Genomic DNA, 26,197 nt, shown 5'->3' with positions numbered 1-26,197 from the left:
CATCTCTGCAGCACTCAGTAAAAAGCACATGACAGCCCGCTTGAAGTTTGCCAAAAGGCACTTAAAGCACTCTCAGACCATGAGAAACAAGATTCTCTGGTCTGATGAAACCAAGATTGAACTCTTTGGCCTGAATGCCAAGCTTCATGGCTGGAGGTACTGCTCATCAACTGGCCAATACCATCCCTATGGTGAAGCATAGTTGTGACAGCATCATGCTGTGGGGATGTTTTTCAGCAGCAGGGACTGGGAGACTTGTCAGGATTGAGGGAAAGAAAGCAAAATACAGAGATCCTTGATGAAAACCTGCTCCAGAGCGCTCAGGACCTCAGACTGGGGTGAAGGTTCACTTTCCAACAGGACAACGACCCTAAGCACACAGCCAAGACAACACAGGAGTGGCTTCGGGACAAGTCTCTGAATGTCCTTCAGTGGCCCAGCCAGAGCACGGACTTGAACCCGATCAAACATCTCTGGAGAGACCTGAAAATAACTGTGCACCGACACTCCCCATCCAACCTGACAGAGCTTGAGAGGATCTGTTAGAGAAGAATGGGAGAAACTCCCCAAATACAGGTGTGCCAAGCTTGTAGCATCATACCCAAGAAGACTTGAGGCTGTAATTGCTGCCAAAGGTGCTTCAACAAAGTACTGAGTAAAAGGTCTGAATACTTATGTAAATGTAATATTTCATTTTTTTATTTTAAATAAATTAGCAAACATTTCTAAAAACCTGTTTTGGCTTTGTCATTATGGGGTATTGTGTGTAGGGATGAGGGGAAACAATTTATTTAATCCATTTTAGAATAAGATATAATAGAATAATAACATTCAAAATGTGGAAAAAGTGAAGGGGTCTGAATACTTTCCGAATGCACTGTGTATATGCAGTGCACACTTTGGGCCCCTTAGTACCAATTGAGCATTGTTTAAACGCCACAGCCTACCTGAGTATTGTTGCTGACCATGTCCATCCCTTTATGACCACAGTGTACCCATCTTCTGATGGCTACTTCCAGCAGGATAACACGCCATGTCACAAAACTCACATCATCTCAAACTGGTTTCTTGAACATGACAATGAGTTCACTGTACTCCAATGGCCTCCACAGTCACCAGATCTCAATCCAATAGAGCACCTTTGGGATGTGGTGGAACGGGAGATTCGCATCATGGATGTGCAGCCGACAAGATGAGATGTTGAGTCCCCAGAGGAGCATGGAGTCTGATTCCTCTCAAGGTTTCTTCCTCTCGGGGAGTTTTTCCTTGCCAATGTGCCCTATATTTTTCTTCCTTCTGGGGAGTTTTTTGCTTGGCTTGCTTTTTGGGGGTCGATGGTTTGGTGTTAGATAATATTGTTTGTGTTGTATTTATTGTTTATATTATTTAGTATTGTTCTTGTTGTGAAGCACTTTGCGACATTTGTCTATGTACAAAGTGCTATACAAATCATTTTGATTGATGGATTGATTGACTGAGATGCTCACTGTCCTGATCAGCAAGGCTAGAGGACGTGTGGATTAGAGCAAGATCAGGAGAAGCAGGAGAGAAGCGTGAGATGAGAGGGAGAGGATAACACTTCTCATTGTCCTCACCCAGCACTCCTCCAAGAAAAGCTTTAGCGAAGAAAAAAAGAAGCTGAGGTGCCAAAGTGTGTGTGTATGAGAGTGTGGTGCGTGTGTACTACAGCTGTCCCACTACAAGATGGGTGAGGACATGGATATGACCTGTGTGTGTGTGTGTGTGTGTGTGTGTGTGTGTGTGTGTGTGTGTGTGTGTGTGTGTGTGTGTGTGAGTGTGTGTGCGTGTGCGTGTGCGTGTGTGTTATGTGGGTTTTACAGAGAGAAACAATGTACCGTAGGTGTATGGTTTGGTCTTAAAGCGTCTTTTGTGCTCTGCGGTGTGCTGTGTCTGGAAATGTGTCTCATTTAGTTTGCAGTGGAACATTTCATACCAGACTGACCATGCCTAGCTGCTCTCAGCAAACACTGCTCTTTTAATCCACAGTGATTTTATAGTTCATATGGTTTCCTCAATTCAGTTCATGTTGTTTTTGCATTTTAAAAGTAGTTTGGGCTGTATAAAGGGTGAAAATGGGAAACATACATGGGTCCGCCATTTTGACTACTACCCTAATGACATCTGTTGTCCCGTAGTGATGACTTGAGTTCCCAAAATCATTACAATGTATATGCTGTAGAAGGCCATTCTCCATCATAATTATATGATTTCTTTCAAGTCTCGAGACTTTCTAGGAATGGTGGAGAGTTTTTGTTTTGTCTTGTTTCCTGTACTGCAAGGAGTGGGATTCAGGGAGAATTACAAGTAGTAAGCGTTTTCTCAACATGTGGAAGCATTTACTCCTGAGTTCCACATACTTAACACCCTTATGAGGCTACGAGGCTACTCATGTCAGTCAGTAGTCAAAACTATCAGGTAGGAGTGCTTTTTAATGTAACACTTTAGATAGGTATTTGCATTGCATTGCATAACATTTAGATAGGTCACTCTGAAACAATCCTAGGCATCTAATTGTCTAGTAACTTCAGGGATTTGTGCACTGTTATGCAAGTTGTGAATTCCCCTCAAATCAGTCCATTCTAGCTTTTGTACAATTGACTGACTGACTGAACACATGCAAGTCATTAGAAGCTTGCATGAACTTCTGGGGTTTCTATTTTCGGAGGCATTCTCTTTTTCTCCATTGTGTGTTGACAATGAGAGGAGTACACTCATCCTCAGCGGTTTGGAGGCTGACCTTGTTGTTATGGCTCTTTCTCTCTGTCTCTAATTTCCAAACTGTTGCCTTTCATGTTGTCTGTCATTGTAATTTAGAATCTGTATCTTCAATGTTTGCTTCTTTAATTATCCAGGCCTCCTCGAGATTGATGTGGGCATCAGAACGATTCAATTGCAATGTTTTGTTTTATTTATTATTTTGTATTCCAGTAGGGGCATAGCAATAGATGCCTCCATGTCTATGACTGCCTTACTGCAACCCACTATCCAATAACACATTACACAATGACATTAAGAGTAGGCACATATTTTACAATTAACGACAGAGACACCCAGTCATAACAGGATCTGGATCTATTATAACAGGATCTATCATTGCCCCCTAGTGCTCCCCGAAGCCGAAGGATGGTGTGTCGTGTGTGTGTGTGTGTGTGTGTGTGTGTCGTGTGTGTGTGTGTGTGTGTGTGTGTGTTTGTGTGTGTGTGTGTGTGCCTGTGTGCGTGTGTGCGTGCATGCATGCGTCAGTATGTGTGTGTGTGTATCTATGTGCGTAGATGTGTGTGTTTGAGTGGGGGTGGGGCGGGGGGCTCAATTAATGTCCCTATGATGATTTGGCTCCTGGTGGTCCAGAATAAAATACAGAATATGATATCTTCTAGAGGTCACACTTGGTGGGGTCTTTTACCTGTTTTCCTAACTGGAGGAATAACAGCCGGGGTGCAGTTTTCAGCACTGTGGAGAACCCCTGTGGTCCCTGGTTAGGGATGCAGCCCTCTGGAAGTGCTGCTGGGGTGATTCCTTGGAATCCCAGACACATTCCAGAGGAAATGAAGGGTCCCGTCGCCTGTGGGGGCATAAAGATCCTCCCTGACACAGCGTCTGTCTCCTAAGGGTTCCCTTTTATCCACCTGTTTAGTGAGGACCCTCCCCCCCCAGGTCACTTCCTGTCCCCCAGGGTCCCTCAGATTCCCCCTCCTCTTCAGCCCTGCTTTCTCTGACCACCCACACCCCGTCTGTGTAGAACTGCTAGTCTCCTCAGTGTCTGCTCAGTGTCTCTGTATGCACCCCAGTCATTGGTACATCCATACATTACTGCACTGGCCTGGGCGTTTCCCTAATCCTAGAGCTTGCTACAGCTGAGACAACCATTATTACATACCCACTAAGATACATACGCAGGCATCTTATATAGGGTCTGTGAGTGGGGTCCATAGGCTTCCTTTCTGATCCCTTTTATATGTTGATGCTTGCAGGCTGTTCTGTTCTCTCCCATCTCAGACACGGTGGAACCTAACTCGAGATCCGCACGTACAAATCGAATCATCACACACATTTCCCATTGACATCAATGCAAGATTCATCTCAAGTTAGGATTCCACTGTCAATGATGTAATGCGTAGAGTTTACCTCTGTGTTGTTCACTAACTTTGGTTTTCTCTGTTTTCTTTGGGCTGCAGTCGTGCAAAAGGTTGACAATGTGTCTGAAGGTATGGAGAACTATGGGGGGAAGATCATTGCTGTGGAGACAGACTTGAAAAAGCTAGGTGAGTTTCACTCCTTTTACAAACACATTGTGGACTGTTCCATGAAACATTTTTGATAAAGCTGCATTTGCACCAAAATCATCCTAAATGAAACCAGATTTTTTTCCTCTGTACAGATGATCAGACAGGGGAGAAGTCAGAGAACACCACCACAGAGATGCAGGCTTTCAAGAACAACATCCGGGCGCTGCAGAGGCAGCTGTCTGAGGTGGCAGAACGTAGCAGCAGTAACCGGGCGGCCCTGGGCCGTCTGCAGGACGCAGGGCTGGACATCCAGAGCGGCCAGGGTTCCCTCCAGGGTGTGTTAGACGCCAACACGGCCACACTGCGCTCTGTCAACGGCACCCTCCGCAACTATGCCAGCACAATGGAGGGCCTGCAGGAGGACACGGCCAGGTTGCAGACGGAGCTCCAGGAGCAGGTGAGGGAGCAGAGCCAGGCTCTGCTGGGTATCAGTAGTCTCAACCTCACCCAGGCCCAGCAGAGAGGCCTGATCTCGTCCCTGCAGCGCTCAGTGGACAGCACCAGCCAGGCCATCCAGAAGCTCCGTGGGGACTTCCAGCTCCTGGATCAGGCGTCCCGGCAGACGCGCTCCGACACTGACTGGCTGAGGGAGAAGGTGCAGAACCTCCAGGCCCTGGCCTCCAACGCCTCAGCTCTGGCTAAGGCTAACAACGACAGCCTGGAGGACGTAGGCTCCCAACTGGCGGCGCTGGCGGGGCAGCTACAGAACACCAGCGGCCTGGCTGAAGGACACGACCAGAACCTCAGGGAACTGATGGACCTGCAGCGCGACCACGACAACCTCACCTCCAGCAAGTTCGACCGGCTGGAAGTGCGCCTGGACCAGTCAGAGGAGAGCATCAACCGTGTGACGGGCAACATCAGCTTCACCACACAGCTGCTTGGCGCCATCAATATCAACCTGAATGAGCTGCGCAACTGCGCCGAGACAGTGGGGCGCCACTCCGACTTCCTGCTAGGCCTCAACGGTACGGTGGCAGACGTGAGGTTGGACGCGACCACGCTAAGGTCCCAGCAGGACGAGCTGACAGCTAGGCTGGACAAGGAGGTCACCAGCCTCTCCATCGTCATGGAGGAGATGAAGCTGGTGGACAGCAAGCACTCGCAGCTCATCACCAACTTCACCATCCTACAGGGTGAGGCCAAAAAGAAGGAGGAACAGGCCTATGTAGTCACTGTTTAGCTATAATGTTAGGAAAGTGTATCTATAATGGCATAGTATTTACTGAGGTCTATGTGACCCTAATAGTTTATTGATCTACTGTAGCCACCAGTTTAACTTGATGACTCATATTTTGTGTGAAAGACAGTATCCGTAATTTATCAGACGTGTTTTCTCTTTTTAATTACGTGTTTGTGTGTCTCAGGTCCCCCTGGTCCCAGAGGCTCGCGGGGAGACAGAGGACCCCAGGGAGGAGCTGGTCAGCCTGGCCAGAAAGGGGAAAAGGGGGACAAGGGTGGGCCAGGGGTACAGGGGCCCAGAGGAGAGAAGGGTTCCCCTGGACCACCAGGACTACCAGGGTTCAAAGGTCAGCCTGGCTCACGGGGAAGTCCAGGGTCCAAGGGCTCCCGAGGGTCAGGGGGCAGGGCAGGACCTCCGGGGGCAAAGGGTGAGCCAGGCACGGCTGGGCTCCCTGGCAGAGATGGACAGCCTGGGCCTCAGGGGCCACAGGGACCAGCAGGTATCAGAGGACCAGTGGGGCCAGTTGGGGAGCTGGGACCGAGGGGGCCAGTGGGGCCTGTGGGGGCTCCAGGACCACCTGGACTACCTGGACTCAATGCCCGACCAGCAGCAGTACCTCTGAGCCCTGAGGCTCTGCGGAGTGAGGCCCCTGCTCCTACTCTGTGGATTCCAGGTGAGACTGGCCTATGTGACAGTGTATTCATCATTGAAATATCTCATGATCTTTGAGTCTTTCAGGAGGGTGCTATTGTATAGTGTAGCCAACTAGCCATTCTGTTCAACCTTCTGTTACCTGAGTGGAGCTCATGATTGAATATGATCCCTCACTTCAGGTTGCCCTCCAGAGTGGATTGGCTTCAGAGACAAGTGCTACCATTTCTCCAAAGAGCTGCACAGCTTTGACAATGCAAGCAGAAGCTGTGATGCCAATGCTTCGACCCTGGCGATCATTAATGATATGGAGGAACAGGTAAGAACCACCTCCATACAAATAGAATATTCAAATGAATTAATTACTACATTAACAATGAAAGTTGCCTTACGGGCCTATTACAGGCCTATGGGTCATGTTGGAAGACCAGAATACTGTATAAGGTATTGTTTGTGATGTACTGTACTGCATAGCCTCTTGCAGTGGTTATTACAGGTTTATTCTCTTGGTTTTTGTTCAACCTCAGAAATGGCTACGGAAGCAGACCTCTGGGAAGGGCTACTTCTGGATGGGTCTGACTGACAAGGAAGAAGAGAATGTGTGGCGCTGGTTGGATGGGACAGAACCTGCCTTCACGTGAGTCCTAACACATGAAACATACACTTAGATTGAGGTCTATACTAACCCTACATAACTGTTCCAGGATTTTAGTACACATCTTACTCTTGTCGTTATTCACTGATATGAGGCTTTGGTCATGATGATGTTTTTAGTGTGTGAGCGCCACCTCTTGTTCATGTGTAGGAAATGGAAGCCTGGCCAGCCAGACAACTGGAGTCATGGGCATGAGAGAGGGGAGGACTGTGCTGGGCTCATCCACGATGGACTGTGGAATGATTTCTTATGTGGAGATCTCATCAGCTACATTTGTGAGAAAGACATGGAGAGCTGTGAGTATCTGTCTGTCTGTCTCTGTCTTTTTGTCTGTCTCTCTGTCTGTCTGTCTGTCGGTCGGTTGGTCGGTCGGTCGGTTGGTCGGTCTGTATGTCTGTCTATCTTCCTGTCTGTCTGTCTGTCTGTCTGTCTGTCTGTCTGTCTGTCTGCCTGCCTGCCTGCCTGCCTTCCTGCCTGCCTGCCTGCCTGCCTGCCTGCCTGCCTGTCTGTTTGTATGCCTACCTGTATATCGCTCTATCCATTTCCTTCTCAATCATGTTTAACAATATTGCAGGCATTTGATACTGTTAATACTTGGGATGATAATCATCATATCTTTTGCAGCAAAAGCGCCAGGATTATAGCACTCTCTGGTAGGGGAGAGGCATAGTTGAGTCAGACAGGGTGTGGTGAGCAACGAGACTCCACCCACAAGTGTCACTAGCCCGCTGGCTCCTTGCATGGGGACATTCCCTAAGGAGAGAGAAGAGGGACAAACTGCACAATTCTCCATGGAGGCTATGGCTGTATGAACTGGGCTCTTCCCACCGATGGCCTGATTTAGTTCTCTTCCAAAGGGATCTCAGACCACTCTTTCCAGCATGTGCAATCCCAGCAGACAATGAAGAGTTGAGATCGGTAGTATTTCATTTCTGACCAAATTAATTGACTCATTATTTTTCATCTTAATGTTTTTAATGCTGTTTTTGTATGACTGTAGTCCCCTTATAACTGATTATAAGAATGTATATTTTCATATTGCAATTTTTAAATGTAGAACAAATTAATTCTATCAATGCCAAAGGGACTCACCTTAGTGCCTTTTACAGCTGAAAGTAGTTCCATGTTTATTATGTGAGGTGCAAAATGATGCGCAAAATGAACGTCAAAATGCCGCTGATATGCTAACCTTGAGGAACTCGCTTCCCAAACCTCAAGAACTGTCTGGCTATATACAATATAGCTATTATATCATATACATGAATCTGAATACATTAAGTATTTACATATAACCGTCAGAAAACCTGCTTGGTTGTAAGTCAAGACTGCAAGTTTACATTTTAGTATTTTTGTATGTAAAATGTTTTATGTATGATTATGGGGTCTATATTATTTTATGTACTTTTAATAGTGTGGCAAGAGATTGTGGATCTTATCTGATAACATCAAAACTATATATGCCATCTTACTGCACTCAGGGAATTCACATTTCCTGGTTTAGATACTTGCTACTTCCTCTGTTTACACCACCACAATTGCCAAGAACAATGAATCACCCCATACCCCCATGACAAAAAACACTCAAGAATAAAATGATTTAAATACAAGACTTGATTTGTATTTGAATATTTCTTCTTGTATTATGAATTTGGGCCATTTGTGCTCATGATTGGTAGAAAAGATACAAGTATACAACTTACTGTCTTACCAATGACATGCCTCTTCATTTAGTAATGTGCCTTTTTGGTGCCAGGATGTTGATTCCATGTTTGGATGAATCCACATCTCTAATCCAGTCTGTCTACTCACAGTGCTATATCTTCAAGTGTTCATTGACTCAAGACACAATGAGTTGAATACACATCTTTGGAGAGATACTAGACCTGTACAAATAAATGTTGACATTATTGAGTGTTGTGGTTGCAGAGCTCAACATTTAGGGTTAATCAAATCTTTAACTTAAAATAAACATACACACATTACTGTCTATCACCTTACTCCACTAGCATACAACCTCCTAATATTTAATATTTAATCTTTTACATTTGTTCTATCTTAATTTTGTCACATTTGTATATTGTAGCTAGGAAAATAATAGTCCAGTGGTTTTTGACATTGACTTTTATTGTTTCTTTCTTTCTTTCTTTCTTATCTAGCCCCGATTCAAAGCATGATGCTGATTCTTTGAATACACTGTAGAATGGGATAGGTATCACAGTGCACAGATGAACATTTCTCAAGTCGTCACATTTTTTCTCAATCATTTCACATTCTGTTTCCCATTTCTATCTCAGCCCCAATCCCATTTTCTCCTTCAGCTGCACAGAAGATTGAAATGATCTCACAGTAGCACCTTTAATAGAGGGAATCTAACTCTATTGACAAGGACACCAGATCTGGAACAAAGATTTGACAAAACAAACAAAACAGTGATTTACTGAAGTCTGTGAGGGCTCAGAAGTAATCCATCTCTACATTTTTGTTGTCCTATCTACTGAATCCTATTAGGTTGCTTTACACATACAAACAAGTGCTTTCTTTTAAAAATTCAACCTTGTTTAAGATGCACTCTTGGTAAACATTAAAGCAACATTGAGGACATACGAGCTGAGCAAAGCTGAAAAAGTTGTAATACGTTTGAGCGGTTTCTGCTCTGAATAATTCCTGATTACAATAAAATAAAATAAAAACATGTATTACTGGTTTTAAAACCATTTCTATATTATTGCCAGCCAAGTGATAAGTGAATTAATTAAGTCATCCTTAAATATCATATCGGTGCTCAAAATACTAATGATTTTTCACATTGCATTGTTTACAAATAAGATCCAACACACATACACCAAGGAAGCAGCATATTGCCCAAAATGTCTGTTTATTATCGAGGTAAATGTCTATGCATAACCTTGTCTTTTTAAACTTGTTTAGTCTATTCATTGTTGGAAAATATTGGACAATAAAAACAGCTCAGGGGACACAACTACAGTGTCATCTTTCCTTCCTCCTTTCAGATCACCCTTGCTTCTGTCCCTCTACTTCCCTCTATCTTGCACAAGTGGAAGGTGCAGGGCAGCAACTATACAGTATGCTGCCAGGTTGATCGGTTCAGTATTGTAGTGTAGCAGATGATTAGTGCAGGTTGCTATCAGGTTGCAGGGCTCAGTGCAGCAGCATGTGGTAAGGCTAGCTGGCTGGCTGGTGAACCCATACAGACACAATGACTCAGCGCTCTGGAGATCTAACCGCACTGCAATGGGACAGTGACAGTGAGGAGATGCTGGAACCCACACAGACACATGCACAGCATTAGGTTCCAGTTCAACAATAATTCATCCGGCTATACTGTAAGTATTCCTTTAACCACCGTGACGATTCAGGAGGTGATTATTCCTGTTACGCAATACATATTCTGGCTGTCAAAAATGAATGCCTGTTTCGTGGTGATGATTCTGGTGCAGGTTATTCTTGTTGGGTGATGATGACTCTGGAGGGTTGATGGTTTTTCTGGCTGTACTGTATTCATTCCTGTTGGTTATTCCGATGTTTAATCCTGTTCCGTGGTTGTTACTGTGGGGTGTGTTTATTCCAAGTATGTGGTAGTCTGGCTCTCCCAGTTCCTTGCGGTGCAGTGTGGAGCGTGATGGCGGTATACCAGAAGGTGAGTTGGTGTTGAAGCGGTAGGCGGGAGGCGGGAGAGGGTGGGGGGGTGGTGGTGTGGGGTCGGGAGGGGGGAGGGGGGCTGTGCAGGGAGGCTCGCTGTCCCGAACCAAAGCCTGGTGGGCTGTGAAGTGATGCTACTCGTCCTTCTCCACTATGATCTCCCCATGAAGCACCTTTCTCCTCTGATGGAGCATGTGGAAGTAGAGCTGGGGGAACACTAAAGAAGGAGAGAAAAAGAGAAAGAAAGAGAGAAAGAAAGAGAAGTTTTACCCACTGTGTGTCTAAACCGTACAAATCGATGTTCTAACAAAGGAAAGATAAGGATGTTGGTCCTTACGTGGGATATAAGAGAGCATGACGAGGATGAGGCAGATGTAGTAGTCAAAGGAGACATTATACTTGTTGGGGAGCCTCATGGAGAACATTCCAGATCGGCGGACATACGGCAGAGCAGCGTAAATGGTCATGAGTTCTCCGGCCACTCCAAGAGGATACATGATGATGAACATGTTGTATCTGTCAGGGAGAGGAGAGAAGGGTGTCTCAGCAAACACACAAACACATATTGAACACACCCCGGGTTAAAGTTCAGGAACCACACACACACACACACACACACACACACACACACACACACACCACACATCGTTACACACACACATGCGATAGCATTAGCACTGCCTCGCCCTGGTTTTACCATGTTGAATTAGGACACAAATGGTTGATTATGATAGAGACAGCTGACATGTTTTTAGTGACTTAGCACACTGACACCAGAATAACATTAGACATGCTGTCTCACACACTAGGCTATTCCTCACCTCGGTTTTATATCATCTATCATCTGTCACTATCATACTGATGACCAACAAGTCATTGATCACCGTTCACAGGGATGATTTCTGTTTTGGAACACGGGAGGTATGTGAAAATCGCTTCCTTTCTAGTCTGTTGTTCTCTTCAACATGATACCTTGGCTTGTTCAGTTTAGGGAAATCAAAGATAGGGTTACCATGTTTGATATTGATCAGAAAACAACCTTATACTGTACATAAGGAAGGGAGATATGGTCTTTCTGTTACTGATACACTTCCCGCCCACTACTTGAATGTCGTTTCATCATTTGAAAAAAAAGTGGGGGAAAGGAACTTGACGTGACTGTTATCAAGCGAGTGGGATCTTTCTATGTCCTGTGGTGATGCAGGACCAGAAGAATCCTGTATTTACTCAAGAACGTGGCGGAGGCTCAGGGGCTGTCTCGGCGGATGTGAGAGAAATGTTGGGCGAGCATTCCATGCCCAAAACAGATGGTCTTTAAAACAGGAGCAGCTGAACATGAGCCCCTCCCTGGGGGCCTGGCGTCTCCTCCTTTGCTTAAAGGAACCCCTGAGAGCACTCTGAGGAGAGCAGGGGAGCTGGGGGGGGGGGGGCCTTCACTGATCAAGACCAGAGAACGAGACGCAAGAGACACCTAAGACATGTAAACAAACAAGTGGTAAAGCTACTTTAGTAACAGTGCTGAAACCTGATTTGTTGAAGTCGCCGAAAAGAAAGTATGTCACTCTTTGTGCATGATAAGTACACGCAGGTTTGTGTAATACAGTGGGCTTACATATAGTCTCTAGATGTTGATGTTTTGAAGTGAGAGCAACCATCTCTCAGCTATAGGATCCCCAGGACTGTGCATCGGATAGCTGGCCATGTGTGTATCTGGCATTCCTCATCGCTGCTCGTATTACATGTGAGAGTAGGCAGATATGTGAGGCTAGGCTGCCACGTCACTGGTGATCCTGATAGCTGGCTGCATTATGTCACCCTGTGGCTCAGGACAGTCAATACAGGGTTTATGAGCATGTATTATGATGATAGCATAGCAATGCTATCTAAAAGTATTTTTAGTGCTGAATACTGAGATGTTGCCTTGTGCAGAATCTTAAGCTATATCTAAATACAACTGCTCTGGGACAGTGTGTTGAGGCAGATCGAGTACAGTACCTGTGACACTACTCCCAGACACCATCCTGTGGCTATATGGATTTGTTTGTATGTGTGAGTCTTTGTCGTCAGTTGTCTGTGAGAATCAGTCAGTGCTGCTATGGGTCATGCAAGCTGTGAGTCTGCATCAAAGGAGCGTCAAGGAATGTTGGAAGAATGAGAAAGAGAATGACAACATCCTTATGTCCACTTCCACATCTGGAATGTCCATGAGAGCATAAAGCAGAGTATGATTAGGAGGGGAATCTTTGTTAATAACTTTTCTCAGTCCCTCATGCTCTCGAGACTAACACTACTGTCTAGAAACAGAATGGTGCCATAATGATTCCTGCATTGACACAAGAGGTCCTATCTTTGCTCTGCAGGATTGTCAATGCTTGAACACCTCTCTCAGACAATTTCTACCAACTGTCTCTAATGGCAGAGTGCAGTATATGGTGTTAGCTGTTAATTCAACCATATTCCATACAGAATAGATCACAAGGTTTTCATAAATAAACACTCATGCTGATCACCTGCGTGTGTGTGTGTGTGTGTGTGTGTGTGTGTGTGTGTGCATGCGTGTGTGTGTGTGTGTGTGTGTGTGTGCATGTGTGTGTGCGTGCCAGGTGATACCTAATACATCACTACTTCTTGTGACAACACAACACTGACGTACAACCAGTCTGGAGTGAGGGGAGAAATGCCAGCAGAAAAGTTAACTAGACCAAACCAAGCATGCCCAGCACTGCAATAACACCCCTAAACCCCCAAACGCTGCATTCATGTCTCCACCTTGCCCATTTGATGAAGTACGGCAGGTGGTTGAGCAGCTTGAATGTATAGAAGGAATATCTGGTAATCTCTGTCACCGTCCACACGACCAGGAAAAGGACTACACTTTCTTCGTTCTGGATCTTCCAACAAGTCAACGACGGATGGACAAATATGGGGGGGAGGAGAACATGTATAATAAATTCCTGTCGATTCCTTGGTTTCTGTCTTAGGATATGGTGAGGTTTGTAATACATTGTACATTGTAATACAAGTCCTTCCCCACTGATAATGGGAGTATGGTAGAAAAAAACCTCTTAATATAATAGTCACCTGTCTGATGCTGTTGGTGACGAACCAAACCATGAAAATTCGAGAACACACTTGAACCCCTGTCACAATTACAGAGGTTCTCACGATTCCTATAGGGACAGAATTTAGCAAATTGACTCTGCTGTCCTAGGATGAGGCTATATGTTTATTCTAACATCTACGTTTTTGTTGAAGACAATGCTAACACAGTACATACCGATTGCGCAATGCCCAATCTGAAAGATAAGACATAAAATCAGAATCAGTTTAATCCTCACTTTACCAACTTTACAACAAATGTATGTTTGGGTAAGATACTTCTTACAGCTCTCTTTAAAGGGACTAATTAACCCTCTCTAAAATTGGTTTCCTGGACACAGATTAATCACAAATTCTCTATTATGAGTGTGATTAAGTCCAGGACTGCAAGGACCGGTTTCCCAGATGCAGAGTAAGCCTAGTCCTGTACCAAATAACATTTTCAATGGAAAATCTCTATTGAAGATGCATTTCAGTCTAGGACTAGGCTTAATCTGTGATTAAGTGCCCCAATTTCTGTGTCAGGGTAACCGTTCAATAATTTCAACATTTACCTATTTTCTCCTCTATCTTGGTAGAATACTTGTTTGATTGTGGCTATATGTACTCTAGCAACAATGATGATATTCTATAAACTTACCTCAACTAACGCAATGGTCTGGAAAAACTTCAGTGTCCTTGCTATACTTTTGTACAGACCCTTGTGTGTGCCTTTCTGGATGTAGAAGCGCATCATTGCCATAGCCAAAACCAGCCACCTGGGAAAGGAAAGACAATAAAACAACTCAATGTCAATGTTTTGTTAAGAGGCAAGTACAGCAAGAACAAATACCATTACAAACAGGACTGTGTTTAGTTCTGTTCCTAAAATACTTTCCCGCATATCATGTCCTCTTCTAGACCCCTATCACATCATGAAAAGAACTGCATTCTGTGGTTATTGTCTTGAACAGTGTGGTTTTAAGCTACAGCAATAAAAAGCTAAACTTGAATGTCTACTCATCTACTCTACAAGTCCCTTGGTGAGACAGTGAGACCCCATACCACTTTGCTGGGGAGATAACAGCCTCTAGCTAACTACACTCGTCTGGCTTAACATCAGTCATTACAACATAGCTATATGCCGGACAGAATGTAAACAAAACATTGTTGGAACATCTGCCCAGAAGCAACCCCATTACTGCCTAAGATAAGTCCTTATTACATGTATAAAGAATCAACTGTGCAATATAACAACATGTTAATACAATGTTGTTACTATAATATTTACAGTGTCATTACACAGGTATAGGGGCAACCACAAAGTATTACTGTTTTTTTATATTTTCTTTTCAAATCGAACACAATAATACAATTTTGGCACTCTTGATTCAAAGGGATATTGTAACTTTAACAGCAATACCATTCAAATAATCTAGTGTCAATAGATATAATGTTAGAAACAATTGTCACCTTTCTGTAAAAAACTTTCCCACAAACCTACAACCAAGTGTCTACAATGTCCAACATTCTGCCTACCTTGTGAATGGTGAACATATATCCAAACCCAACATCATCATATCATCCCTGATTTCTAAATAGAAATAAGGTCACACTTGACAATGCTGTGTATAACTGTATTAATGTGTAATTAATTTGGTACAGTCAAGTGTTAAGTTATCATTGTTACACTGTGCTTATACTATATGGTTATGGCTAGAGTTACCCCAGTAAGTAGTGTTGTGGGTAATTATGATACTTGTTGGACTGTGTTATGATGAAATGCCTTTGTATGATAGTGATAACTGGTGCTTTTTCTGTCATGTTTTCTTTTATTAACATAATGTTTTGTTTTTTGGTAACCAAAGAAGAGAAAGGCAAGCTTCCATTCAATGTGTAGGATCTTTACAATACAGAAAACCTCTCTGCACAGCACAAACTGAGCACCTGACATGTCTATACTACCAGTAACAGAGTCCAGTAACAGTAGGCTAATAGGTCAAGCTGGTTCAACAGTAGCATATTCCTTTGTAACATAGGGTGGCCATTAACTAATCCCCATCTAAGTTTTAGTTAAGTTCAAGGTACACTTTGAAACATCATATAAACGGTGGAGATTTACAAGTAACCTATCTCATGGCACTTGACACCTCGGTGGATTTAGATAATGTTGGTGTAATGTTGAAGACTAATCCTGCTTTGAGCCCGTTTACTGATGAAGCCCGATGTGTACAAATTCGTAAGGTAGGGCATTAAAATTTGACAGTAATAATAATTGTTATCTCAATGTAGTGGTAAAGGACACTGGACTTCCAATAAAAAGCACCTGATCGTGCACCATGGGAATTTTAAACAGCTTATAGCCAATGTGTAACTATACTACCACCTTTATCTAATACCTATCAAATCCCTTGTATTATTTGTTTCGTGAAGACTGTGCCGTACAACGTGTGGACAAACAAACAGGCTGCAACAAACAAGAATGAATGAACCACAATCAGTGGGGCCCATGCCAACCCAAGGTGGCGCGGCATTTTCCCATTTGTCCAAAGTCCCATTTCTCGTTACCTGACTTGTCAAAGTAGTTTTAATATATGTGACCAACAGCTTTATACATTACAGAAAACTTGGCAACCATTTTTAAGTTAAAGTCGTTGGTGTGATTTAATTACAACCACTATAAGAACATGTGCAAAACAATTGCGTAATCGCGCCCGCGCTTTGTAGCGCACAGATGTAGGCAGTTTTAAAATCTGCCAATTGAGCATTTCACTCTCCCAGACCGTGGCTCCAGTGTCAGCGCGCCGTCTATACTTATCACTGCAACTGTCGAGAGTAGTGTGTGCATGACGCTGACACCGTATAATCGACCGTATTTGGGAAGGCTGAACCCGCGCCGGGGGCCGCTCTGCCACCCCCGTTATTTTCACAAAAAGATCGTCAATCTTTAAAATAATCAATATGACTTATTTGACAAACTTTATATCAAGCCCTTCCATTTAGTTTTTCTCAGTGTTTTAACTTCACGGCCGCTTTCTATCTCTAAATTCGGAAACAGAATGGGCACTTGCACTGTCAGAGACACGGTCCTATAAACAGCAACACACGCTTGCATACGGAGCTCTGCATAGCGGACTTCAAGGGAGTGGCTATTTATTAATCAGCGATAGGGCAGAATAATCCACATACCCAGCCGTCATGGCGATGTTGTAAAATGTAAGCCATGCGGTAGCGATGGCACTTTTCGTTTTCTTTTTGTTGTTATCCTTCTCCTCAACCGAACCGTCCTCTTCCGTGGACGCCATGGTACCGGGGACAGAGTGGGAAAGTCAGAAACGGTGCGCGAGCGCAGCTGACAGCTGGGACTGGGAGCAGCAGGGTCATCATCCATCCATGTATCCACGGCCCCCCTCTCGCGGGACTATTGTTGCAATAAGTGTGTGGCAAGTCCCTAAGAAAACTCTCTCTGTGTGAATGACCCTATGAGTCATTCAATCAAACATTTACTCCCAATAGTGAACAGTAGTATATTTATATAATTTGGGTATGAAATTATTATTTATTTTTTAAAATCTTTTCGAGTATTATTGGACAATTATTGTTATGAAAGGAAAGGTTGTATGATGAAAAATGTAAGCATATAATAAGACCTACTACATGGTTAATATTATCTTACTAAATCTCCTTTTTACCATGATGTTAGACTGCTAAAAGCTATTAATACCCATCCATTTAAATAGCTTCAACTTGTTTTAAGTGTGCATTAATAGATAGCCAAGTGTAGACTTCAACTTCTTAACTTTGTTACCATCCACAGTCTTTCCTCCTAAACAGTCACAACTTCATATCAACTTTTCATCTCCTTCAAATCTATCTGATCTCTTTAAGCTGTACAGTAGGGTGCATACTGCCCTCTACCTGCATAGGCTGGAAGGAAACTTGGTATGATCAGGGTTACATTCAAAGGCACAAAGCTTGACTCTGCTGTTTTGCGGCCGTTGTGCCAGTGTATGGGCTCGGAATAGAGTTATATCCCTAGAGGGCACACTCCTCTTAATGACTGGGGCATGACCGAAAGCTCATACTGCTACAACTAACCTACAAACTACACACTATTGAGAGCCTACTGTTTAGTCAAATGTATGCAGTAAGTGACACTGCAAGTGAAAGTTCTTCCTGAATAGTGTGCAGTGGATTCATACTACATGGAAAGGCTCCAATGTTGGTGATTCACTGCCACCTGCTGTGCTGCAGTGTTCACTTGCATAGTATCAACCCAGCTCCAGTGTTTGGGGTCAGTTATTTATAGGCACCAGTAGATGGCGTCATGTCCCTGAAAGCCATTTACAATCTATAGATAAACCTATTGAAAAAGAAGACCATGTGTTGAACCAATTGGCTGATACCTTACCAGCTCATAGCATGTGCCTTCTCTAGGAATATAACTCTATGGTGCTGGGTTAGACTGGGCTAGGGGGCAGTGTTGTGCTAGGTAAATTTTCGGCTAGGCTAAAGCATCAGTACTGGGCTGGATTACAGAGTTGGTGTTGGGCTGGGTTAAAGGGGTAGTGTTGGGCTGAGTTAGAGGGGTCATGCTCGGCTGGTTAGAGGGGTAGTGTTGGGATGGGTCAGAGCCTAGAGGGGTAGTGTTTAGCTGGTTAGAGGATAGTGTTGGGTTGGTTAGAGGGGTTGTGTTGGGCTGGTTAGAGGGGTCGTGTTGGGCTGGTTAGAGGGGTCGTGTTGGCTGGTTAAAGGGGTTGTGGTGGGCTGGTTAAAGGGGTTGTGTTGGCTGGTTAAAGGGGTTGTGGTGGGCTGGTTAAAGGGGTTGTGTTGGGTTGGTTAGAGGGGTTGTGGTGGGCTGGTTAGAGGGGTCGTGTTGGGCTGGTTAGAGGGGTCGTGTTGGGCTGGGTTAGAGCGGTAGTGTTGGCTGGTTAAAGGGGTTGTGGTGGGCTGGTTAGAGGGGTTGTGGTGGGCTGGTTAGAGGGGACGTGTTGGGCTGATTAGAGGGGTTGTGGTTGGCTGGTTAGAGGATAGTGTTGGGCTGGTTAGAGGATAATGTTAGGCTGGGTCAGAGCGGTAGTGTTGGGCTGGTTAGAGTGGTCGTGTTGGGCTGGGTCAGAGCCTAGAGGGGTAGTGTTACAGGGTTAGTGTTGGGCTGGTTAGAGGGGTCGTGTTGGGCTAGGTTAGAGGGGTCGTGTTGGGCTAGGTTAGAGGAGTTGTGTTGGGCTGGTTAGAGGATAGTGTTGGGCTGGTTAGAGGATAGTGTTGGGCTGGTTAGAGTGGTCGTGTTGGGCTGGTTAGAGGGGTCGTGTTGGTCTGGTTAGAGGGACTAGTGTTGGGCTGGTTAAGGGACTAGTGTTGGGCTGGTTAAGGGACTAGTGTTGGGCTGGTTAGGGGACTAGTTTTGGGCTGGGTTAGAGGAACTGTGCTGGTTTACCGTATGTGAGCAGTACTGAGCTAAGTTAGGGGGTCAGTGTTGAGCTTGGCTTTAAGAGAGCTACATTTGGACTGGATGTAGAGGGGCAAAGAGACAAAGGGACAAAGTGTTGGGCTGTTACAGCCCAGAGGGGTCGTGTAGGGCTGGGTCAGAGGGGTAGTGTTGGGCTGGGTCAGAGCCTAGAGGGGTCGTGTCGGCTGGTTAGTGGGGTCGTTTTGGGCTGGTTAGAGGGGTCGTGTTGGGCTGGGTAGAGGGGTAGTGTTGGGCTGGGTCAGAGCAAGGAGGATTGGTAGAGGGCTATGTTAGAGGGGTAGTGTTGGGCTGGATCAGAGCTTAGAGGGTTGGTAGGGGGATAGGTTAGAGGGGTAGTGTTGGGCATGGCTAGATTCCAAGACGTTGGCAGTATTGGGCCAGTAAATAGACAGTGTTTATGCTGGGCTAGAGAGGCAGTGTTGGGCTGGTCCAGAATGGCAGTTTTGGGCTGAGCTGTTGGGTTAGAGGGCAAGAGAAGAGGCAATGTTTTGGCTGGGTATAAAGCCTTGCTCTCAGTAGTGGAGGCACAGACTGAGAAAGTGCATCACTGCAGGATCTAAAATTAGCTCCTTCCGTAGTGCCCAGTAGAAATGTGTGTAAACTAAAGACACCACCAAATATAGTGCAGGCCAGCTAATCCTGATCCAGTTACGAGAGTTCAAGTTTCTGTGTCTCAGGGTCAGTCTCATCACAATGACTACCTGAGGGAAGGGGTTAACACTATTTTAATCTCATTAACACCATTTTAATGATCCATTCTATCATATGTACTTGTGTATAAATGTGTGAGATTTTGCAGTCAGAATAAACCAATGACTCATACATCTTCAACATAATTTGCCCAACCCAAAATATTTTTATGTCCACAGTCTCACATCTTGTATCATCAGATGTAAAGTGTGTGTGTGTGTGTGTGTGTGTGTGTGTGTGTGTGTGTGTGTGTGTGTGCTTTCCCTTGGGTAATACTCTAGTCGAATACTACTACTGTACACTGACTCTCTGAATGATATAGAGATATGTCCACCATTTACACCAGTGTTTGAATCGCAGACATTTCTCCCCTTGTCGAGGTAATCCTCTGTTGTTTTGTGTGCTCAGGTTGAAGGCATGCACCTGCCCTGATGAGGAAGGGAGAATGATCACCAGCATACTCCCCATGACACAACCAGGGGTCATTCACTTGTATACAGTTTATTTGTGTTTTAGCTGCAGTTGAATTGTCTGTTGTGGCATGCTCATTATTCTGAGCAGTGCATCTTCACACAGCAAGACATTCCTCACAGCCAGTAAAGAGTCACTGGGTTAGTAACCCGATACTTGTAAATGCAATTGGGACCTGAGCCATATTTGCCATTTGATCCATTGCCATTGCCATTTGATGTTTGTGTTGAAGATGGTAACCTCTCAGTCTGTCCAGTGTAGACCGTATGTGTGGGACCCCTGAGGCACAAAGTCACTGGACATAAATACATGTCTCATTACTGTAGCCTAATTTGCATGCTTATGTTCAGGAGTATATATTGCCTGTTGAATTATCCCCCCCATAGCTTCTTGTGTATCTGTCAGCACAGTAGGATCCTCTGGCTGATATTGAGTTCTTTGAGATGTATGCTGGTAGTCCATTAACCTAAAATATTTCCATTTATGACATGTATATTCATGTACACTGCCTTGAGCCGATTAAATGAACCAATGTCCATGTCATCCAGCACCTCTTGATATGACTGATTTGATTTGATTTGATATGATGTGACGTAATGGTGGGTGGTATCATGAGGAGAAATTAGTCAACAACAGACCTCGCTTTCCCTCTCTTTTTGCCTCTTTCTTTTTCTACCTTTTCCTCTCTCCTCCTCTCTGACTTCAGCTTCTCTCACTCCCCTCTGTGGAGAGGTGGATGCATCTCTCATGTCTCCTCATAGCACACTACATCCATGGTTATGGATATTGGTTTCACTATAGTGCCACTGTTAGCAGGATATTGCAAAGTGCCACTAGATGGGGATGTGTAGTCATGGCAGGAAGAACATACATATATCAAAGGATAGCATAGCTGTCATTCCTTGGTACCTGAAAATGTCTTGTTACAGGTGTAATGTCTCAAGACAGTCTAAGGCTATTTGTTCCTACTGATCTCTACTCCCTGTGGATCAAGTCCTTCTGAAAAAGGCCAAAGTCACCATGCTAACCCATAGTTTCACATGATTACATCAAAGAATGCGTGGATTGCAACATGATGCGACCCAAAGATGTAAGGGTATCAGACTTTGTCTATGATGACACCGATATGAGTGATGCATTATTGTATTTCCTGCAGTGCTTTAGTAAAGTAGAACTTATATTAATTAGCCTTCAAGGGACACAGAGAGAACCAATTTGTTTGTAACCTCCATATACTGTAGAGAGTGTAGGGGGGCAGTGTCACATCAGCGTCACAGCGGCGGCGATAAAGGTACACAATGCCTAGTGCAGTGTAAGCAATCGGGTGAGCAGAGAGCCAGGGCTGTGGCGTGTGGAAAATGCTAGTGGACACAGACAATGCACTGGGCCGCGGCCTGACCAGCCCTCAGAGGGACAGGGGTCGCCTCACTGCGACAACAGCCCCCTCTCGCCCTCCCTCTTTTTTTCTTTTTTTTGGTCCCCCCCAGCGAAGGGAATGCCACAGCATGGGCTCGGGGAGGACGCTGAAGTTCGCCCTGTGCGAGGTGCTGCAGTTCGCGGGCCTGTGCGTGCCGCTCTTCATCGTCATGCAGAGGTTCGCCATCATCGTGGCACGGGTCAAGAGCGTGGCGCAGCCCCCTGGCGATGGCAGCACGGCCTACTGGCTCATCGTGGCCTCGTCCATCGCCTACGTCACCTCCACCGCCCTGCTGGTCTGGGTGCCCATGAAGTACATGGTGTTCATGAAGAAGAAGTTCCTCATCGGGAGGAAGAAATGGTGAGTGTGAGTGTGAGTGTGTGTGTTTGTGTGTGGACGGTCTGGGGCTTAGGACCCAGCTGGGTTTCCACTGTGTCTGGAGCTGTGATGTAACAGCAGCATGTCCAGAGGTGGGTCTTGGGTTGAAGTGTGGTGTGGCTAACCAGCCTCTGAGTTGTGTCTGAATTGGCCTGTAATCGGTTTGGTTAAAGGGATAGTTGCGACTTCTTTAATCTTTCATCTTAGTATCTGAATGTAGATTCCTTTTGGATACCTCCAACCATGAACTTAGACTGTCCCTATCTGTCCCAATCTCTCTCTTTCTCTCTCTCTCTCTCTCTCTCTCTCTCTCTCTCACACAGGAGGCCGGTGGCCCTGGTGTATGTGATCCTCTCAACATTACCCTGCTTTGCCTTTCTCATCGCCAGCTCAGAGGTAAACCATGTGACTCCCACTATTTGTCATGTGTAGCTCTGCCTCTGTCTCAGTGTGTCCGTTTCTGTGACCTTTGACATAGATTCTCCTCTGCTGATGAACTTTGACACCCGACCTTTCTGAAATGAGAGTAAGCCATTCCAAATCATTGTATAGATTAATATGTACTTAAATGTTGTTTGGCAGCACAAAATGCGGACTATAATCCTCCATTTTGACACCATTTCATATTGCCAAAGTGCTTTCCTTGAAGTGTGGTGGTATCATAATGGAGCGATTAGGATAGAAGGGTTAAAGTGATAAATTGAGAGGAACTTTGGTTCTCAGGGGAGCAATATACAGCCCCTATGGCCAAGGAGCTACTGATAAGCAGCTGAGTTCCTCTTCCTGTCCGAGTTGTCCTGGCCACATCAGCTGTCCGTCTGGCACTTTCTAACTTCCTGTCTGAGAGGATACCTGCTCCTATTAGCTGTCTATGAGGCAGTTTCTAAAGGTCCCGCGGTGACCTCAGGTCCCTTACTTATCGGCTGTCTTTTACATAAGAGTAATAAATTCTGCTTAGATAACCTCTAGTGTCTTTTGTTCTGTGTCCTGTATGTTTGAAGACCTGAGGTAAGCACATAGCAGGGAGCTACAAAGTGATTAGCCTACTAACCCAGTGTCAGTGCAGACCAGTAACAGTTATGGGATGTACTGTATGTGAGGTTTACTGAAAGTCTGTGTTATGGAAGCCAAGCTGGCATACTGATTTGTGTCACAGTTCAATTTGATCACAATCAGGGCTAATGTTATTTCAATCTCAGTATGGATTTAATTGTGGTTTCATTTCAGGTGCAGATGAACAACAGTATGAGACATGACACGTTCACGGAGCTCCCAGTGTCGCTGGTCCTCTTCTCTCTCATCTGCATTGACATCGTGGAGAGGATTCGCCACTGCCGACTCACAGGACAGGGTGAGAATGCCAGCTCAACACTCACACGCAAACATCAGACTGTGCACTAGTTACTGCACCCTTCCACTGAGCCTTACTTAAATTTGAACCAATGGTGAAAACATTTCACAATCGCACTGAACCCAACCTCTGAGTTTGACCAGAAGGTAACTTTATGATGATGACAACAATCTCACACTATCATGAGACATGTTCTCTGTTCCAGGAAATGAGCAGGAAACTTAAGCCTCTTGTAACTTTGAAGCCTCACCAACTGATTCTGGTAACAGTGCTGAATTAGCAGAATCATAACAATGCATCCTAAGGATGACTGTCAGAGTTTCTTAGAATCTATTTATTTGGTGGCGACACCGTGGCTTAGTGGTAACACTCCTGGATTGAGCACACATCAGGGGAGGCTGGTGGAGGTAGAAATCGGAGGACAGGCTCAATGTAATGCATGGAATGGAATAACGAATAGTATCAAATCCCTAGGACCGCAACTAAGAAGAGTGGGATTCCACTCTCTCCTCAAGTATTTTTTATATTCTCCTTTAAGGTGCTACACATGACCTTTTCACTGTACTACAGCATATACTGTAATGGCCTTGAAAAACCTGCAGAGATTGTGGAGCGATAGTGTTTAAAAGTCATGGTGCTCCCCATCAAGTTTCGGTTGGCTATGGTATAAGCATATTGATTTCTTCTGGCTGGTACAGTCTGTCAAATTGTAGCTTGTAACAAAAAAGTAGGTAAATCAAAACAATCTGTAGCAAATATTTATTATCACCTGATTTTATCTCAATGGTCTGGATAGGCAATTTTGTGATGGAAGTTAGCTAGCACCAATGGCTAGTGTAAACAAAGCTCATTGTAATTGCAATTTCTACTCGTGGCCACAGGGGAGCCAGATTTCATGTGTAGCTCCTTAAGTTTTTTTTTTTACATTTATTTAGACAGTAAAATTCTCTTTAGTTATAGAATTAGCCAGATTCATTTGCATAATGAAGAATTAGCCTGATTCATTTGTGTAATTTTTCTTTTTCACTGATAAGAAATGCTATTGTTCTGCAGTGCAGTCAGATAATGTCAGCTGATGTCAGAGTGGTCCTCGCTGCTGTGATGTTCTATGCTGTGCTTTGCTCTGCAGTGCTGTGCTGTGGACTGTGCACGTCTATGCTCTGCTGATCTGGGCTCATCTGATTTAGTCCTATAACTTTCTGTCATGACTAACCACTCACGTATCATTGTCTTCCTGTCCAGCTAACGAATTGGACAGAGACGCAGACATCCCATCCACTGTCCTCACGCATGTGGAGCAGGTAACACCAGTGACACCCATAACGCCAGCTGTGCCCGGGCCAACTGTCCCTACCCCTGCACCACCTGTGGCGGACCCGAATGCGGCAGGGGCAGGGGCAGGGGCAGTGGCGGGGGCAGGGGCAGGGGCAGGGGCAGGGGCTGGGGCCCGACCAGAGGCCAATGGGGCAGTCCCAGGGCTGGCGGGTACAGGGAGTAACCAGGGGAGACAGTATAGCATCTCGGGCCTGAGCTCGCGCTCGGCCAGCACGACAGCATACCGCATCTCCCCGTATGCCTACACGGGCCCGCTGCGCTTCCTATGCGCCAGTGACGCCCGGGCGGAGGTGTTTGTGGACAGCTTTCTGTTCTGGATGGACACGGTGGAGATGGTGAGGGTGGCGGGGCACCCGGCGGTATTCTTCTCAGGCTGGGTGTTCCCCATCTACATCTTCAGTTACCTTTCCTGCCTGCGTCTGGTGGTCATGCCTCACAGTCCCCTGCTGTCCTCGCTAGGTGTGGCCCTGCAGGACCTCCCCTTCCTGTTTGTGCGTATCGGCCTCATCGCCTTCTTCGGCTTCGTCACTCCGCTCCTCTACCTGATGAAGAACCTGCTGGTGTGCCTGGCCTTCGTCTACTTCAACTTCATGACCAAGCTGAGGGTCTTCAACACAGAGAGGATGTCCTTCTGAGCTGCCATAGACAAGACTAAAACAATGGACTTATTACTCAACAACTGAGGAGTTACCAAACCAAATGGAGAGAGAAACAACTGGTTCACTCTGTGATGAGAGTCATTACTGAGAAGAAGAGAAGAATAGGAGAGGGTTCCTGTGGGTTCCGGCACAGCAAAGACAGATTTATTGATTTGACAATGATGATTCTGATGAAAGGAGGGACAGGGCTACATTGTGGTGCTTTTTGCAGGCCAAAAGGGAACTCTTTGGCAATGTGTTCCCGTAAAGGGATGGAGGACATTAACTGTCAGAGGACTAACTGTTGTTGTCTCACTGTTATCTTATTTCCTTCTGGTTCCAAGTTGTTTTTTTTACCCCCCAACTCCCCCCACCCCCTTACCTGAACCATGGCACTTTGAGAATGTAAAGAACCTGTCATCATGTCTCTTCTTACTGATTTTATAACAGAGAAAAAAGATTTTTCTATTACCATAAAGTGCAGTGAATGTGTAAGAATATAAATCAATGTTGTTATACATCCCAGATATTTTTTTCTTTGCTAGGTTATGATCATATTCACAAAAATGAAAACAAAGCGTGAGTTTGTACCAATGACACATATATTTTGGTAAAATTAATAAAGAAAAGAGGAAAATATCTGCTTTTTGGATATGATATGATTTTGTATGAGCATGTGTACTATATGAATGGATGTAGGCCGGCATGAGAGTGTGTTTGTATGATTGTGTGTTTTTCCTATTTTTGTATTGTGCGTATGTCAATGATAGGGTATGATTATGTGATTTTACCCAGTGTGTGTTTTTTCAGGCATTTGGCCAGCCTCACTCAACTGATGGTGCAGCAAGGCCAGAGTGACATGGCTCTACGCTAGCCTCCCCATGATGGGTCCGCGTGGTCTGGTCTCCACTCA

General features: G+C 45.0%; 3 protein-coding genes across 3 annotated transcripts in view; 2 read left to right on the top strand and 1 right to left on the bottom strand.

Moving 5' to 3' along the window:
- Positions 1–8,381, top strand: part of LOC310814696 (collectin-12-like) — a 32,143-nt gene extending 23,762 nt beyond the window's left edge. The window contains exons 4-10 of the mRNA XM_083684196.1: positions 4,197–4,283; positions 4,400–5,443; positions 5,675–6,163; positions 6,324–6,460; positions 6,669–6,778; positions 6,947–7,092; positions 7,421–8,381. Coding sequence (XP_083540322.1) covers positions 4,197–4,283; positions 4,400–5,443; positions 5,675–6,163; positions 6,324–6,460; positions 6,669–6,778; positions 6,947–7,092; positions 7,421–7,440 — 2,033 coding nt within the window. The 3' untranslated portion in view covers positions 7,441–8,381. The remainder of the gene's footprint in view (positions 1–4,196; positions 4,284–4,399; positions 5,444–5,674; positions 6,164–6,323; positions 6,461–6,668; positions 6,779–6,946; positions 7,093–7,420) is intronic.
- Positions 8,382–8,966: 585 nt separating this feature from the next.
- Positions 8,967–16,839, bottom strand: hacd1 (3-hydroxyacyl-CoA dehydratase 1; the record flags this gene model as incomplete). The annotated part of the gene is made up of 7 exons (XM_083669581.1): positions 8,967–10,673; positions 10,794–10,972; positions 13,226–13,347; positions 13,538–13,626; positions 13,734–13,752; positions 14,196–14,313; positions 16,724–16,839. The coding sequence occupies 7 exons, from the start codon at positions 16,837–16,839 to the stop codon at positions 10,591–10,593; spliced, it is 726 nt and encodes a 241-aa protein (XP_083525707.1). The 3' UTR covers positions 8,967–10,590.
- A 4,684-nt stretch (positions 16,840–21,523) lies between these two features.
- LOC310805322 (transmembrane protein 236) lies at positions 21,524–25,281 on the top strand (the record flags this gene model as incomplete). Its single annotated transcript, XM_083670931.1, has 4 exons — positions 21,524–21,942; positions 22,284–22,356; positions 23,188–23,311; positions 24,554–25,281. The coding sequence occupies 4 exons, from the start codon at positions 21,524–21,526 to the stop codon at positions 25,279–25,281; spliced, it is 1,344 nt and encodes a 447-aa protein (XP_083527057.1).
- Between the last annotated feature and the right edge of the window lie 916 nt (positions 25,282–26,197).

Source organism: Argentina silus, assembly GCF_951799395.1.
Source record: "Argentina silus genome assembly, chromosome: 1".
Classification (NCBI taxonomy): Eukaryota; Metazoa; Chordata; class Actinopteri; order Argentiniformes; family Argentinidae; genus Argentina; species Argentina silus.
The sequence above is the reverse complement of the archived record's forward strand: the minus strand, read 5'-3'. Positions and strand labels throughout refer to the sequence as shown.